Source organism: Dufourea novaeangliae, unplaced genomic scaffold, assembly GCF_001272555.1.
Source record: "Dufourea novaeangliae isolate 0120121106 unplaced genomic scaffold, ASM127255v1 scaffold76, whole genome shotgun sequence".
Classification (NCBI taxonomy): Eukaryota; Metazoa; Arthropoda; class Insecta; order Hymenoptera; family Halictidae; genus Dufourea; species Dufourea novaeangliae.
In genome coordinates this window covers 727820-745892 of record NW_015373950.1, presented here as the reverse complement: position 1 = coordinate 745892, position 18073 = coordinate 727820, and the positions used below count along the sequence as shown (strand labels likewise).

General features: G+C 32.9%; 1 protein-coding gene across 1 annotated transcript in view; it reads right to left on the bottom strand.

Annotated features, from left to right (window-relative positions):
- The window catches only part of LOC107186146 (sodium- and chloride-dependent GABA transporter ine-like), a 47639-nt gene that overhangs the window by 9096 nt on the left and 20470 nt on the right, over positions 1–18073 (bottom strand). Inside the window, exons 3-5 of the mRNA XM_015573958.1 lie at positions 16309–16499; positions 2478–2612; positions 1782–2007 (exon numbers count right to left, since the gene is read on the bottom strand). Of these exons, the coding sequence (XP_015429444.1) occupies positions 1782–2007; positions 2478–2612; positions 16309–16499 (552 nt within the window). The remainder of the gene's footprint in view (positions 1–1781; positions 2008–2477; positions 2613–16308; positions 16500–18073) is intronic.

Genomic DNA, 18073 nt, shown 5'->3' with positions numbered 1-18073 from the left:
CTGTAAAAATGTTGAATTTTTTTAAAACAAAAAGGTCTATTGATGTCTACTAGAGAGTGGTTTGGTGAAGATAATTCATTTCGGGTGTTACAAGAAGTCAATGATCCAAAAAACTGTAGCCGGCTGTGCACTTTCTGGAAAATGGTATCCAAACACTACACTGGCCTTCACAATCATCAGATGTTAATCCAATTGAGAATGTTTGCCAGCATTATCAAGCTTAAGCTTCGAGGAAGGCCTGTATTTACTTTGAAGAAGCTATGCCGCCAAATTAAACAAATATGAAGGACATTCCCTGAAGGGTATGCGGAAAACTTGAGCAAAAGCATAGAGGCTATATTTGAAAATGAAGGGGATTATGTATTATATTAGGTAATTGCGTTGTAGTGTTTCAGATTACTATAAGCCTGTTTCTGAATTTTTAAAAAATATCAATTCTTTTTCCAGATATCGTCCAACGCTCTTGTGAAACAGACTGTATGTGACTTCAAAGTTATACTGGGCAGTAGAGGGTTCAGTCTGACAAATTTACTAAGAGTTATATTCTCGAAAGCAAGACTCGAGAGGAATTTTCAAATCAATTCAATCTTTAATTAAATAAAGCGTTAAAGGTTTTCACAAGGTTAAGTTTGAATGTATTTTAGTTTATTATTTGTTGAAAAATTTCTTTGTTATCGATTGAAATATATTAAATAGTCGTAAGTAAACTGCGGACTATACATTTATAGCATACTATACACTATTGTTTGAACTCGGTATAGGAAAACGTTTAGTAAATTTTAATAAGATTGTTATTTTATTTGAAACCTGACAAAACCCTCTATTCAAATGACTAACACTTCATGAAAATCAATATTTGCATCAACATCAGTGACAAGTTGACTACGAATGTTTATGAAAATGTGCATAATCTATGGACTAATTTTTCAAAATTGGACGAAAAAAAAATTATGTACCTTGTTAAGGGTTCTAGTAGACCTGGGCACTTCTGAAATGACATTATTTGAAATATTACTTCAAATAACATGTCATTTCATTTCATAATTATATTAATATAATTTCAAATGACATGTTATATTATTTTCTAATCATTTGAAATAATTCTTAGAAACAATTGTGAAATTCTTCTTCGAAATTATATCAGGTGACTAGGTCTGAGTTTGGTTTATCGACATTTTTCTGAAGAGTAACATCCCTTTTTTTGTTTCACACCTGTGGAATGATAATTTTCTTTCGTGACAATATTAGATGAGCCCAAGCAAAAATATCTCACGGATGAGTTTTTTGAACAGCGGGTTCTGCTTACAGAAAATTACTGTAAAAATTTCTTAAAATAATATCTTTTCGTTGCATATTATTTTTAGTATTATTACTTTTGCCAAATTTGAAAAACGAAACTAACAAAATAATTCATTATTTGAAATTGCTATTAGTTCAATATATCGATAATATTTTTATTTTCAAATAACAGTATTGAAAATAAAGTTCCAAAATACTTTATTTCAAATAGTTATTCCTTATTTTCATTTCAAATACAATTTGCCCAGGTCTAGGTTTTAGTAGGTTCGAAATAAAAAGAAAACCTGAATGAACTTTTAGAAACTTTTTACTGTATATTGAATTTCAGAGGATTGGATATTCGATGTGTATAAATGCATAAAATCCACAGTCTTGTCGTAAGGTTACGATTCATTCTCCACTAAATGAAACGATCTTTTCATCCATGGTATGATATGAAATCGATAATTAGGTCTGTAGTTGTGAAAAAAAAAATAATTTACTCGAAAAATTCTTCGGATGGTGTTCTCGAAGCATTCGGACGGGTACGATTGTCAGTGACACTGTAGGTGGGTAACCAGCAGGCCAGAGAGTTCCACGAGTTGTCACAGTCGGACCATGGCTGTTTTGCTCTGAACGCCGCAAAGAAATAGTATATAGCGTAGGCTATTATCACATTATGGTAGGTCGACATCAAAAATGATATTACTACCGACGATAAGCCGGCCCCTGTTTAAAGAAATAATAATCAATTCCAACAAAAAAACGCTGCGAGTTCCTTTTACTGATATAACTGGACTGCGGAATTTAATGCAGATCAAAAATCTTGTATACCAGTATGTACATGAAAAAATTAAAAGTAGATAGAATTTTGATGTGCTGTACCAGAAAGGCTTCCAAACGTTAACAATAATATATACATGGTATTAAACATTATTAACATCGTTATTTTACTATGGTTTGCAAATTGGGAGATATAATAAATAATAAATGAATAATATAATAAACGATACAGAGATATAAAAATAACATCCGCACTCTAGATATGACATTAAAATGAACAATTATAATAAATCCAGCTTTGCAATAAAACGTTGAAAAAAGTACAGTAGAATGTCAGTTATAGAAACTTGATAACAATTCTGTGAATACCAAATTATTGTACTTGTACCGGGGTGTTTTATTAGTATTTTTCGTACCTTTAAATAAGGGACAAATCTGACCGAGAGCACCGATCGGTCCTCGTCGAGTAAATTGTCCAATACTAAGTTCCATATATAACAATGGTACTCCACAGACTATAAGTATCAAGAAGTAAGGTATCAAGAACACACCTGAAAGTTTAAACAAAATATTCTTCACATTTACTGAAAGAAACAAACATTATAATTTATTTGGTACCAATAAATGTCTCACTTTTGTCTTGATACGACGACAATATAGTTTAAATTCAATGTATGAAACCGAGAATGATAATTTGTATATTGCTTAAAAATAAATATTAAAATTCGCTAAAAGAATAGTTGGTTATTTCTGGTACATCTAATAACTCCAAACCGTAATATATGTATAACAATTACATAGACTGTTGGTGTTAATGCAATTATACATTTTTCTTCTCCATTTAATATATAAAATACTTAATCAGACATTTACTTCAAATCAGTCATAATAAATTTATCTAACTATTCGTTTGTATTATTCATAATTTCAAGTGAAACGCAGAGTTGCTGGTAATAAAACATTTCCATGATTTTGTGACTACAAGTTCGTATCAATGTAATTAATTGAAAATAATATACAACGCTGTGATAACATCTACTCGTTATTGCTAATCTTATTATGTCATCCAGCGGCTCCCTCGGTATCTAACTCCCTTTAATCTATACATGTTCCAATCCACTTGTTCAACGAACAAAAACGCCGTTACTAAATCTGCCTGTAATATGGATTTATTAAAGGTTGCATTAAACACGACTCGTACGTAATAGTACTCAACGTTAATCATCATTCTGTGGGCAGTAACAAGGTCACTGGATGTAACTCTTTATTCGTAATAAACGATGATCACAGTCCCGTGGATTACCGCTTAATTTGGGAGCGAGCATTTAGTCAGACGAAATTGCAGAAACCCATCCTTTCCTCTTCGCGATCTATGGTAAACAAGTTTTTCTTTCTTCCCGATTTTTACGTAGCATCTTCTGTCATTTAATGGTTGAATTCATAACACATCGATTATAGTTTATTCCGAGATTAGTGAAATTTATTCGCTTCCTTCTTTTGCTAAATATGACGCAGACGTTTTTTTTATGGTGCCATAATCGTTTAGAGTTTAGGAGATGTATGGTTGCTTATAGTTCCGCAAATTTCGAAACCACTGATATTTAATTAATATTTGCACTTCTGTTTAAAATTACTATAAGATTAGAGATACTTGTATACAACATCGTTAGATTTCTTTACTTCTTTTGCTTCAGTTCTTGTTTCATAAACGAATTTCATTGACGAAAAGGAGAATTGTCAGTTTATATGGATAATATTTGGGCCGAAAATGACCATTCCTCTTTGTGTCTTCGTTGCGTTTTGAATGTACATACAAGTGGGTGTCAAAAGTATTCGTACACCCTTGAAGACGGAACAACTTTTTTAAAATTAGTCCAAATGACTTGAGCTCTTTTGTGAAGTTAGAGACATTAGTTTACTAAATGATGTGTAAATAAAAGTTGAAAAAGTTGCAATTGGTTGGAATCGTGACGAAAACAGTACAGGTCGTTTTTTACAATTTTTTATCTGAGGCTATAATGACAATTTAATAAATACATATCGAAGATTTATGTTAGTTATATACATTTTGAAAATTTCATCAAAATCGGATAACGTTGTTATGAGATACAAACGATTAAAAATGTTGAAAATCGCAGTTTTTTTGTGACTTTTGACCTACAACTGTAATACATCTAAAGATTCTTACATCTTTCGATGCCTGTTACTCGTTTCTGTATTAACCGATTTTAATGAACGTTTCAGTATGTATATAACTAATATAAATGTTTGATATGTATTTATTACATTTTCATTATAGCCTCAGATTAAAAAGTTGTAAAAAACGACCTTTCCAATTTTCTTCGCGATTCCAACCAATTGCAACTTTCTCAAATTATTTTTACAGATCATTTACTAATCTAATGTCTCTAACGTTACAAAAGAACTCAAGTCATTGGACCAATTTTAAAAAAGTTGTTTCGTTTTAAAGAGTGTACGAATACTTTTGTCACCCACTGTATGTCACGCAAGAGATAACATCTTGTTAATATTGATTCCCAAATTTTGTTACTTACATACACTTATTAATATAATTTTTATTGGCTCGTTAAATGATCTATCGTAACCGTGATCTAGATTGTACCGTGGGAGAATCGCAATCCCCTTGTGTTTGACGTGGTGGCCGTCATGATGGTCACCGGTAACCAGCGCTATTGAATTACGCGATGAAACAATCAGCTTTTGAACAGTCTCGTTGGCAGTCTTTTAAATACAATTAGTGGCAAATCACTCGCGTAATAAATACAAGAGTTAACATGTACATAGTTACATTAGAAATTACACCATTAATACGAAAACAAACAAAACTTAAATAGATGGAGTTAATGCATAATATTGTCTCAACCGTCCGAATTTTCCAAGTGAACGTCTTAATAAACGCATTATTTTAATACCACGATATATATACACAAGATGTCGCACATATTGTCGTCACGAAATTTCAAAACGTTCCTCACACTTTATAAAAAATTTTGTTAAAGTAAATTTGAACTACATATATTTAAGTATGCACATCTTTCATAAATTAGAGTATATTTATCTGCATTTATTTCGGGGATATTGTTGTTACCTTTTGTTTTTTCAATGAAACTACAGCATTTTTTTAAATATTTTAAATAAGGTGAACGCACTGATTGAATGAATAAAGAGATTTTGCAACTATTAAAGTTGAATTTTAAGTGATAATAGTACATATTAATAAATATTAAGCACATGAAAATGAGATTTTTGAATATCTATAAATTTTTATAACATATAGATTTCAATTTGATAACTTGGAAAAATGCAATTAATTAAATTAAATAGGAAAAATACAGGTTTCACCAGTGAATGAACAATATTAAGTAAATAAATATTTGTTTGAATATGGTCAAGAAATTGAAAAAAATCAATATTTAATGATTTGCTTATTTTAATAACTGAATATACTCGTTTCGTATACATACAGTAAATCCTCGATGAGTGTTCGAAGGCTCCTCGGCACTGAAAATGTAATATTTCATAAACTAATGGCCACATACAGCTACAACAAATATCATTTGCTTGAGAATTCCAAACTGTATCACTGTGCTAAACCTCAATAAATAGTCAGCGTTACACCTGGGGACCTCTCGTCTGTATCGAGGAGCCTTCGAACAATCATACACTGATACGTGTTCATTTACTGGTGCATCAACTCTATGTTACAAAAAAAAACATAAATAACGTAAAACAAATCAACTGAAGTTATGTAACGTCGTGGTCCATTTTTGTATAATACTTTTCAGCGTTCGATTGTTTCTGAAGCGAATGCCTTGATGTACCACTACGTTTCAAAACTTCCCAGAATTTCTTTTACATTATTTATATTTTTTTCCTTAACATATTTATAGTCGTTGGATTAGTTACGATTCGTTCTCATGAAAAATATTTAAAAAATCCCATGGTTTCATTTAAACAATAAAAGGCAACATCTATTTTTCCGAAAACAATGTGAATAAAAAAAACTCTGATTTTCGAAAGTGATGTACACTTGACTATAGTGTAACTTTTGTTTCACACAATTTTTTTCCTAAAGTTCAAGGGAAGTCTTGAAAGCTTTTGGCGACACTTACGCGGGACGTCCTGTATAGGGAAAGGTGTCTAAAACGATCCCTCGGGGTAAAATGATTCCTGGCTGCTCTGTGGTTATTAGTGGTCCTATATCGTAATGTCGTTCTACAATAGTTCTCCCCGCACGTCACTAGTCGTTGCTCGAAGTGCCATGTGAATATCAGTGCTCTGTGTGTTGTCCACAAGAAAAATTAAAAATTACTGCCATTTATCTAAGATAAGGTCTTTTTCAATGTTGTGTAACTTTTGTCATAAACGGTTTAATGTGACAGCTGCTTCTTGCGCGGATGTAATCACAATTCAATAATAAGTTAATTAATGTTTCGTTACCGCATGTAATAAGTTGATGTTATATTCAACCACTGAATGTGAGTTGGATGTTTGGGGTCATATGATCCCTCTCTAGTAGGATAAAATGATCCCAGGAGTCATTTTACCCATATGCTATATTTTTGTTTTTTGTTTTAGTTACAACCAGAGTTGGGCAGAATTTCATTCGAATAATACACAGTGAAAACCAGTAGTATCTAAGGGTGTCGTTCTGAGCTTTAAACAGTTAATGAGATTAAATAATGGTTCGACAAATGTCGATTCATTCATAAAGAAGTATTATTTTTTTATAAAAATTGAAATTTCTTCGTTTACACAATTAGAAATGACGAAATACTTTTCTTTATCTTTTATTCGTTATTCAAAACTTTTTATCTAGATAATGAGTTTGCCCATCTCTGGTTAGAACAATGCCCTATCAGTATGAAAGAAAAACAACGCGTCGAAGCTGTTTTTATTTAAATAAAATGTAATAACTGAAATGCTTTTTAATGTTCGTCGTATTTACTATCAATAGGTATAAAATGATCCCCGGGGATCATTTTATACACATACATTACAAAATGATTCTTAAGTATGCCTTCAAAGAAATGTGAATAAAAAATATAATTGATTACCTAGCTAAATTTTATTTAAGCCAATGATAAGATAAATAGACTAATTTACAAAAACTACTTTATTTTTATTTAAATAATGAGCATTTGTATTTTTTATATAAATTACGCCTTAAAGGGATCGTTTTAGGAACCTTTCCCCTACATATCTTTAGTGCTTCACTTCTGTGCTTCGCGTGTTCAAAATCGTGTACGGCAAGCATAGAACAAGTTCGATGATGAAATTCAATCACGCTTCCCAGATATGGCAACGATTATTATTTCCGGTTGTGACACTGAAATAATTCGTGCCGCGTCGGTGCGCGCCTCACGCACATGTAAATTAATTCCACGAATGTCCGACCGTGCACGACGAACAAATCAAAACGTACCGGTTTGATTTGAGCTTCGTGATGCACGATGTAACACGATTATTGAAACGATCATTCCGACGTATGTACCGTGTGTAATGTCGCCTGTAATGACACTTCTTGGCTTCCTTATCTGTACCCTTTTTCTCTGTCGTATGTACGTACGTGATGGTACGTTGCATTGATGTTCCAAAGTATTGCAGGTATGCCAGAGTTTATCGAAATCTGCAGAATACATAGGTTTAGAATAATGTATAGTGTCGGCAAAACGTAAAATACAATCTCTGGTTAAACAATTGGGGCCACCCATAATTTTCCAAAATTTTCGCAGGAATCGCAGAATTAAAATGGCAGAATGTAGCTTAACCCCTTGCCTTGCTTTATAACATCGAGTCAGACACGTGATGACAATTTCAAACTGGATTTAATAAACATGTATACCATTCATTTTCTTTGAGTCGAAGTGAAATTCTGTTTCATTGGTATTAATATTTAAGATTTAGAGTAAATAATACACTTGCCCTAAGAATAAAATTCCTTTTGTACCTAGGAAACTATTAACGATAAAGTAATGCTTAAAAGTACAGCCGTCCAAAAATCGTAAGGCAAGGGGTTAATAATAATTTTTATTAACTATCAAAGTATGTACATATATATTACATACATACATATTCATAATTTAAATGTTATTGTATGTAATGACTTATTATTTTTTACATTTGCGAGTTTATTGAAAACGTCCAGAGTTTACTTAAAAACCTTGCATACGCATCACCTCTCACCACAGTAGATGATTTAAAAAAAATCTGAATATTTGGAAAAACCATCCCAAAATAATAGGTACGATAAAACCATGCATAAGGAGTGTGCCGGAATGAATGCATGCTGTAAAAAAAGCAAAGGGGGGAACACAAAATATTAATATGTATATATGCAATATATATGTAGGTTCGTTTATTTAATCAAAATTATTATTAAAATATGTTCTGGTTTTGTAATTCTACGATTACCGCGAAAAATTTGGAAAATTTTAGGTGGCCCTAATTTCTTGGCCAGGGACTGTGTATCACCAACGTATTAGGTTTTTTGAATACACTGGCTGAAATTTTTATAAAGTCACCATGTTTTTTAATTAATTCTTATTGTTATTCCATACCAATGAAAAATTTCGGTTTGGTAGGATTTTGGGATTAAATAAAGAAAGCGTACACATCGGTTTCAAAAAATAAATATAACATTTATTTAAAAAAGAAACAAAAATACAATTCAACAGGAAACATTACTGCGAATTTCTATAAAATCATTCGCTTTTTATATAAGTAAAGTTGAAATTAACAATTGTTTTTCACTATTTGTGAATTAATACTTAGTGTAACCTCCTTTTTTTTTAAGGAAAATACAAAATCAGATACGACAGAGCAATAAAATTGGTGGTATTTTGAAAATATCTATGAAAATGAAAATGACTCTGTAGAAATTTCTGCTACTGTATTTTCAAAGTACCACCAATTTGATTTTTCTATCGTATCTGTTCTCGTATTTTTATTCAAAGACATAGAGGTTACACTAAATATTAATATAAAAATAGTGAACATCAATTGTTAATTTCAACAATTACCTATGTAAAAAGCGAATGACTTTATAGAAATTTCGCAGTTTGTTTCTTATTGAATTATATTTTTGCCTTTTTTTTTAGATAAATGTTATATTTATTTTTTGAAACCGACGTGTACGCTTCCTTTAATTAATCTCAAAATGCTACCAAACCCTAATAAAAAAACATGGTGACTATAGAAACGGCCAGTGTATAATTTTGTTCAGTGCACGGATCCTAATCAAATCATACCATATTTCGCTGGTGGGTATAACTTGTTAAATAAACCACTTTGCATGGAGTTGTGAAACCAGGGATTTATACAAAATTAATTATATTTAAAATCTATAAAATAAGTTAAACTGAGGTTGTGAACATCGAGTAAGCATATCAAGCTTAAATGCTAACAAAATAAAAACCGAATTCATAGTTTAGATTTAACAAGCTCAGCATTTTGTAGCAAAACCCTTAGCATTAATCACAGATTTGGATGTACTGTTACTCGAACAGTAACAGAATGCACGAAAGACAAACAGTTATGGGGTACCTTAAAAATTGAAGAAATCACAAAAGGTACTAATATACGATTTTCCGAAAATTGATAAATGGCTTCGAAATCATGGTGTATTTTATCAAACATCAATACCCACCACGTACGTGGTGCACATACCACTAGGTGTTTATTGTAAAATTTTGACCGCATTCGATTGATTTTGACGAAAGCTGCGCTTGAAAAATCTAAAGCTAATATACTTCTGGCCGGTACTGTATGTGTAATCCCGCGATGAGGATAAAGGTTCTTAATCAGAGATGGGCAAATTCATTATCTAGATAATGAGTTTCGAAGATCGATGAAAAAATAAGAAAAAAATTGTTTCACCATTTTCACTTGATTAAACGTAGAGAATTAAATTTTGTATAATAAAATAATGATTCTTTTAATGAAGGAATTATTTAGTCTCATTAACTGTTTAATGACCCAGGATGACGATCTTATTGTTAGATACTGCTCACTTTTCACTATTCATTATTCGAATAAAATTGTGTCCAACTCTGGTATTGGTGATAAGTGGTGATAGATAGATGAACATAGTAGGAGCTGTCCAGCGATGGTTAATGAAATTCAACGAATTTACTATGCATTTTGTAGTAGGCGTGAAATACTTCGGAACATCAGTGCAATTTACATACTTCGATGGCCATGATACCACGCAAATATTAAGATTTGATCGACGATATTTGAATCAAAGTTACAAATACGGTATTGGGTTGCTGCAAATAGTGGTGGTTATGAGAATATTTATAGAAGGGAATCTGATAATAGATTCAAGTATAATTCAACAAAGGACAGGTGGGGGAGATCAGGGGCTAAGTGTTACACGGGTTGGTTGTTACATTTTGTATAACTTCGGTACTAAATGTCAGACAGACTCACTACAAGGAATAAAATGTACTGCTTTTCATAAGTATTTGTTATATCAATCCTCGTTTTTCATTATCTACTGTCACTGGTAGATGAAAAAATTCGATTTCTGTTCACTTGAGTAAATATTTCCTTATTCTTTTTTTCTTTTCTTTGTAATATGTAGCGTATTACTGTGAAATTTCTGCTATACTAACAGAAACTGCATGCTTTGAGACAGAAGTTTCTTCTAGAGATTTATCAACATTTTACTTCGTTGTAGTATTGTAATCCATTTATATACTTCATCGCAAGTAGGGATAGTTGTCACAAGTATCGTCTACTATAATTACAGATACTCCTGTGAAGAAGGAACTACAACCAGACACGTCGAAGGGTAAAAGAAACTAACACAGTGAAGCAGTAAATCATGTAAAACAAGCTTTAACTTAGATATATCGAAATAAGCAGAATTTTTGTACGAATCGCAAATTCACTTACGTTATATTACACATTCCAATATTATTTTTGCAACCAAATCTTTTTAGAAGAATTCATTCATTTTTCAAGTAATTTAATAAAAATTTTACCATTTATGATACCTGTGTCAAGCAACTGTTGCGTGAGACAAACAACCGTAACGCGAGGTTGGTTGTCATATGTTACACTGTCCTAACTAACACCAATCCAACAGGTGTTTACATTGCCATTACAACATTAGTATTTTTTTTAGATCACAACTACCTAATTTTTCTTGTAGTGAAAAGCAATTTCTCGCAATTATGTATATGTAGTACGTCCCTTATATCTAATAATGAGAGTGAATATGCATATACATAAATGACTTCAGCACACATTGGTTTGAATAAAACTTCTTTTTGTTACAGATTATCTATTTGCTATTAGTTCTTTATTATTTAATGGGCTACTAATATAGATATATTAAAATTGATTATTTTCTATGTTTATTAACCTAAAAGAAGCTCATGACTCTTGTTTATTGTATTTCCTATCAATATATATATATACAGTGACAGTAAAAAGTATCCATACACCGATGACTTCCACCATCGACTGACAATACCGTTTTTAGTGTAACAACAGGTTAAAAGTGACTTTCATCAGGATATACTTTAATATAAAGCTAAATTGTTCTTGTATACATTGAAGTAAATCATTCTTAATCAAATAATTATAGTGAAAATAGTATTGACAATTTGTAATAAATGTCACTAGTGTAGGAATATTCTTTCTTCGACTGCATATCTTCTACAGAAAATTAACGAGTTTCTCCCAGAATATGAAGTAAAGAATTCATATTTGAGTGTATAATGTGTTGGTACTATAATATTATATTACTGAGTTCATCGTTATTACAAAAATTTGTCTCGAAAGGGTTAAATAGATAAAATCTAGGTTATTTAAGCTTTCAACATTGGTAAAATCAAGGTGCAATATATTGAACCTCCGCGAACCATTAAAGGTTTTGTTCCGAGTAGAAGAAAAACTAACGTTGATTTCCACGATAATTGCATTCCTTCCGTTCAGCGCGGATTTTCCCACGAAAACGTAAATTAACACCGGACGTAAAACATCGGTGGTCGTACGCTTGATGCGAATTAAGCCTTAATTCAGTCTCGTATTTTGTGACTTTTAGTTAGCTTAGACTTCAGGTAACAATGTCAGTATTATTAATTATAATTATTGTTATTTTCAACATTACATTCGGAATCTATTAGGTAGATAAAATTACCTTATTACCTAAATTTTGTCGATATTGATAACAAAATTTTTATCTCACAAATTAAACCATTGTGGACCTATAGCATACCACTTTAAACTACAGTATCGAAATCTAATCTGACGAAAATCGAAACAGAACAGGCAAAAATCTTAAGGCTAATTAGAGCAACTCCACGGCATATCACTAACAAAGATATTACAAAATTCTTAAATATACACACCCATCAACCGCAGACTCAAAAGAAAACATCCAATAGATCTTGTTACATAACAATTAAGTAAGTTCAATAATGCCATGAACAAATTATGAATTTAAGCTTTAACATCTAAACTACTCATAGACTTTTATATACATACAACGTAATGAGGATTGTATTGTATTGTTTGTACTTGCGTTGCGTATTGCATTTCGGCCCATGTATTTATTTTTGATAACACAAGATTTTATCAACTGACGAATGTTTTTTTTTTTATATATTTCCATTACTTCCGGACGGGGGGGGGGGCAGTCCGTATTCTGCAGGGGCCAAGCTTACCCTGGCCTCTACCTAATTACTCCAATGGGACCGTGGTACAACCATGTCTGAGGTACAACAGGTTCCCCTACGTACCTACTATTATATATCACTAAATTCGTTTTCTCGAGAAATGAACAGTATCGAGAAATCGGAAACATTACAGTACAGTAATACCCCGACTTACGTTCTCCCGATTTACGCAAATTTGCACTTACACGATACATTGTTTCCTCTCCCATCTCTTACCTGCCACTTGTATGTCACATAAGTATTTTTTATAGTTTAGTCTAATGAATAAAACAGTATTAATTAGCAATAAATTAGCATTCTATTTTTAGATCCGTTATCAAAGAACCGATTAGCTCAGATTAATATAAAGTTGTATAGAAATTTGTACTCCGACTTACATTTCTTCGACTTACGCCACCAATGCCAGAACCACCCATGGCGTAACTTCCGGGTATTACTGTATATAAAAATCTGTAGCGATTTTGTCATCAATTGTATAGTGTACCTTGTCAGAGTAACGCATCGTAGCTCGTACCCCAACGATTATTCCGTCATTCGTTGCCACTTTGTTATTCAAAAGAGTGCGTTGGTCCGTTACCGGTGTAATCGGACCTTGCCACCCCGTCTCTGGTGTTCCGGTTCGCCAATTTACCGTGCAGTTGGTCGAAATTACTACTCGACCGATTATTTCCACCGGTGTCATTGAAATCATTTACCATGGCTACACCGCTCTACCGCTGGCGACGTTCCGGCAAGGTCATGTATCAAGTTCCGCGAGCTGATTGCGCCACGTCCGGACACCGCCGTCGGAGATGCTTCCAGACTTTGCAAAATTAACGGAAACACGAGACACGCGCATAGCGTTACGGGCTCACGGATCGAGAGAACGTCTGCCCTCGCTCTGAATAGATTTTTCGAGGATATAGTACAAAAGGGGATGCGTTGCCGTCTGGTGGTTGAAAGCAGGGACTTCATAAACCGGTATGATTTTGAAACCGATATTATGCCACCAAAGCTATACCGAAACTCATATATTACCGAAAACCGAAGTAAATACCGGTATTTTTTCGGTTTCTAGTAGGGTAGTGCTTATATAGGGGGGTTCCATTGAAATCACCGACACAGACTTCATCGACACTGTTTTCACCGACACCAGACTTAATCAACATTATTGACCGATAATGACATTAGTCCAATTACTATTCGTCTCATTTGTTTCGTATTTTTCTTTTTTCATAGCGTAGAGTGTGGTAGACTTATGGTAGTGAGAAGAAACACAGTTAAGGATAATAGAACAGAAAATATATTGCCAAGTTTATACATTTATGTATATTAAATACAAAATGTTATATTCGAGAAATGGAAAAAGAATACACCCAACATAAATCAATATCACGAAAATGTTTTATTTAGAATTAAGTACGAAACAAATAAAGTCTTTTAATTCTTTGTTTGACGGATTTTCCACAAACATCGTCAAATGAATATATGTATATGAGTATTTTTTGTCAATTTCACAAATAATATGATAAGATAAGGACTCAGAATAGATACCGAATGTTTGTTGGATAACCGATAAATAAATGGTAACATATGATAAATAACAGTTAACGAATAGTAATTAACTGTGAAAAGTATTATTGTGAACGGTTTATTAAGATTTGTTTGAGAATAAACAATTATTTTTTCTTTACGCTCAATATTCAAGTAAAAGATTATTTTTTATTTAAATTATTATGTAAGTAAAGATTAACGTATGTAATGCCTAATTTCGGCGTACACTATCCGGAATAACTCTTTCCAGTAGCAATTAGTTACGGTGCAAAGAATAAATATGACCTCTTATCACTGGTATACTAATCGTGACAGACATATGTATGTCACCGGTAATCTAGTGCATACAAATTTGTTTTGTACGAACATCTGTTCGAGGTGTACTAACAGAGATTCTCGTGAGTTGAACGCAATATTTTCTACGGTTACAATACCATCAAAATTGTGATACCTAACATTTGTTTTATGGTTATCGATCGTACTCCGGATTGCATATCTAGGCAAGTTTTTTCTTTGTTACAAGGATTGTCTTTAATAGAACTATAAGCGATCAAAGCTCTTCGTTGAAGTTACTGCTGCAAAAATAGTACCAGATAGTAAACAAATTTCGTGGAATTCACAGAATTCAGTTAAAGTTGACACACGTATTATACGTTACGTATGAGATTCTAAGTTTTCGATGGTACTTTGAAAATTAAAAAACAGGGAAGTTGCATTATCAAATGAATTTTTAAAAACTCAGAGAAAATGATCTTATAACATTGTTTTTCTCTCATGGTATTCCTATTTCTAAGCCGATCAAATTCTGCATCAAACATTTCTCATATCATCGTTAATACTTTCGGAGATATTCGAGTGGATCGATTCAAATGAAACCCTTTGCACATACAGGGTGAGTCACCTAATGTTTGCACCTCAAATATCTTTGTTGTTTTTAAAGATACGTAAAATGTCTCAAGAACAAAGTAGAATAGTTCTAGGGGGCTTACACGATACCAAAATTTTTTTCTTTTTATGTCATTTTTTTTAGAGATATCAAGGTTACTTTCAGTTTTTTAAACGGAACCACCCTTTTTTCCGTAACCTTGAATGACCTTGAATAATTATAGTCACTGAATTCCTAATGAAAGGGACTATCATTGTAGGTGTTTAAGAAAGGGTGATTCCATTTTAAGAACTGAAGGTGACCTTGATATCTCTAAAAAAGATGATGTACAAAATTTTTCCTCAACTTTGTCCTTAAGACTCTTGACGTATCATTAAAACTAACAAAGATATTTGAGGTGCAAACGTTAAGTGACCCACCCTGTATATTATAGTACATACACTGCATGGCATGACTATAAAACCATCCTAAAATTTTAAACCCTTATGTATTGAAGTTAAAATAAAAACAAACCACTTTCTTTCTAGGAAATATAATTTATCCTTTCTGAAAAAAACATTATTTTTCAAGACGATTGCAGACATGGCACACTTGGTTCGTTTTTATTTCAACCCCAATACATAAGAATTGAAGGGTGATTTCATAGGTATTCCACGGAACGTATACTATTATAATATGTAACACTAGTATGTGTATATAATACATTATTAGTACATAAAAATGGTATTATCAGATATACAAAACGGAGCCAAATGTTTCAGATTTCGGTTGACTTCTTAATATAAATTAAATATAATAATTACATTATCGTAATCATACATTGATCCAGTCACGAAACAAAAGAGGCGTGTACTCCCATTATTGGAAAGAGTTTGACGGATAAGCATTTTTGCGCGGTTCGTTTTGCCAAAAAATGTGTTAATTTCTTTAGAATATTTAACTATTAATGATCAAGGTGAAAATTTCATCCCATACCGAATGGGTTAAGTTTCCTTCAAGATCTACGAGTGTTATTTACGAATAAGAGCCAAGGGTGACTCGTCACTGTCTTATGGGGAGACCGCCGATCACATAATAAAATTATACTGGTATATTACAATGTATATTGGTACTCACCACCGCCACTTTTATAGCATAGATAAGGAAACCTCCAAACGTTACCGAGGCCGACAGAGTAACCGATACAAGCAAGGACAAATTGCACTTTGTTGGCCCAATGCGGTCGCCTCGGCTGTCTGTAGTCCCCGGGGTCCTCTGCATCTGCATCGTCGAAGCTGGTACACACGGACAGGTCATCTTCAAATGAGCTGAAATCAGATCGATTTCGGTCACCTTTGATTGCAATCTGTAAATTGCAAACACACACTCGCTTGCGTACGCACTGCAATTCAAAAATAGATAGGATTATTTTATGAATGAATGACCAAGTTAGAATATTTAATGATATATACACTAACAGTTGTGTTAAGCCGCGTACTCACCAAGCTCGCAAGGAGTTCGTTCGTGTTCAACTGAAATGCTCGTCCTACGTCAACACTCGAACGAATTCATTTCTGTTCGCAATTGATCCGAAGACTGACCGCGAGCAGATTGTGAAATAATGAATACGAAGAAATTTGTTTGCGCAAGTGCTGCTTTTATTGTATTGAAGTTAAGTGCAAAAAATAAAAACAAAGAAAACGAGATAAACGATGGTGGCCAACTTCACTGTTCAAAAACAGACAACGGTATAGAGGAAGCCATTTGTTAAAGGACGTGTAGGAAGAAGAAGGATATGCAATGTTCCGAAATTTCTGCAGAATGTTGACCGAAGATTTTGAAAAATTTCTACAACTTGTTGAACCAAAAATAATGAAAAGTGTCAAACTATATAGCAAAGATATTCTACGATTTTTGGTTACAGTAAATGTCTATGAGTTTAATAATGTTTTCATTACACCATTCCATTTGTATTTCACACGGAATAGAACGTTCCCGGGCAGAGCAATCGATTGCGACAAATAACCGTCTACACCAGACGAGCGCGAACATATTTTTCTTTTGATGTATTGACACGAGTCGAATCATTCAGCGAACGCGTGCTCACTAAGTGAGAATGCTCGCTCGCTCCTGTTCGCTCGTGTTCGCTTGCTTGGTGAGTACGCGGCTTTAGAAATGAAACCAAAAATAAAGCACACTTTGATTGGTTTTTAACAGGGGTGTGCGGGTACCCGACATTTCGGGATCGGTTCGGGTCGGGACAAATCGGGCGAGAGCGGCCGGAATCCCGACAGATGTCGGGTCCCGTAACGTATTTGGGTCCCGAATGATATTTTCGAGAACTTTTCCGTCTAACGGCAAAAAATTATACTATACGATACGATGCCATATTGAATCTTCAGGTTCATGATATGAACTATAAATGCTAAAAAAGTTGACGATTCCAAATGGAATCCTCCGGTTGGACAGGGTTAATAGTACAATCTTCAGTACACATTTCTTCGTACGTTATGTTTTCATTAAGTAAAATAAATAAAGTGGCAGTATTACGGACATTTAATCTATCATACAACATACAGGCAGCATAAAATAATAATTATGTTTTTTACATTATAATTTAAAATAATATTATATATGCCTGTATGAGGTTAAAAAGGTAATGTAGTTCCCGAGATATTTGCAAAAAACTGCTGCTACTATTACACTGAATCCTGTCTATATGTGCACGCTATTTCACTACGGTTTTTTTTAAATAACTTAATTTTGTAACATTTGTTATTTTTGTATAAAAAAAATGTGGGAAATTATTCGGAATTATACATTCAATATCGATTCCAATGACCTTTGCATATGTTATAGAGCTCAACATTTTGAATTACTTTTTCCTGTACATTCTAGCACC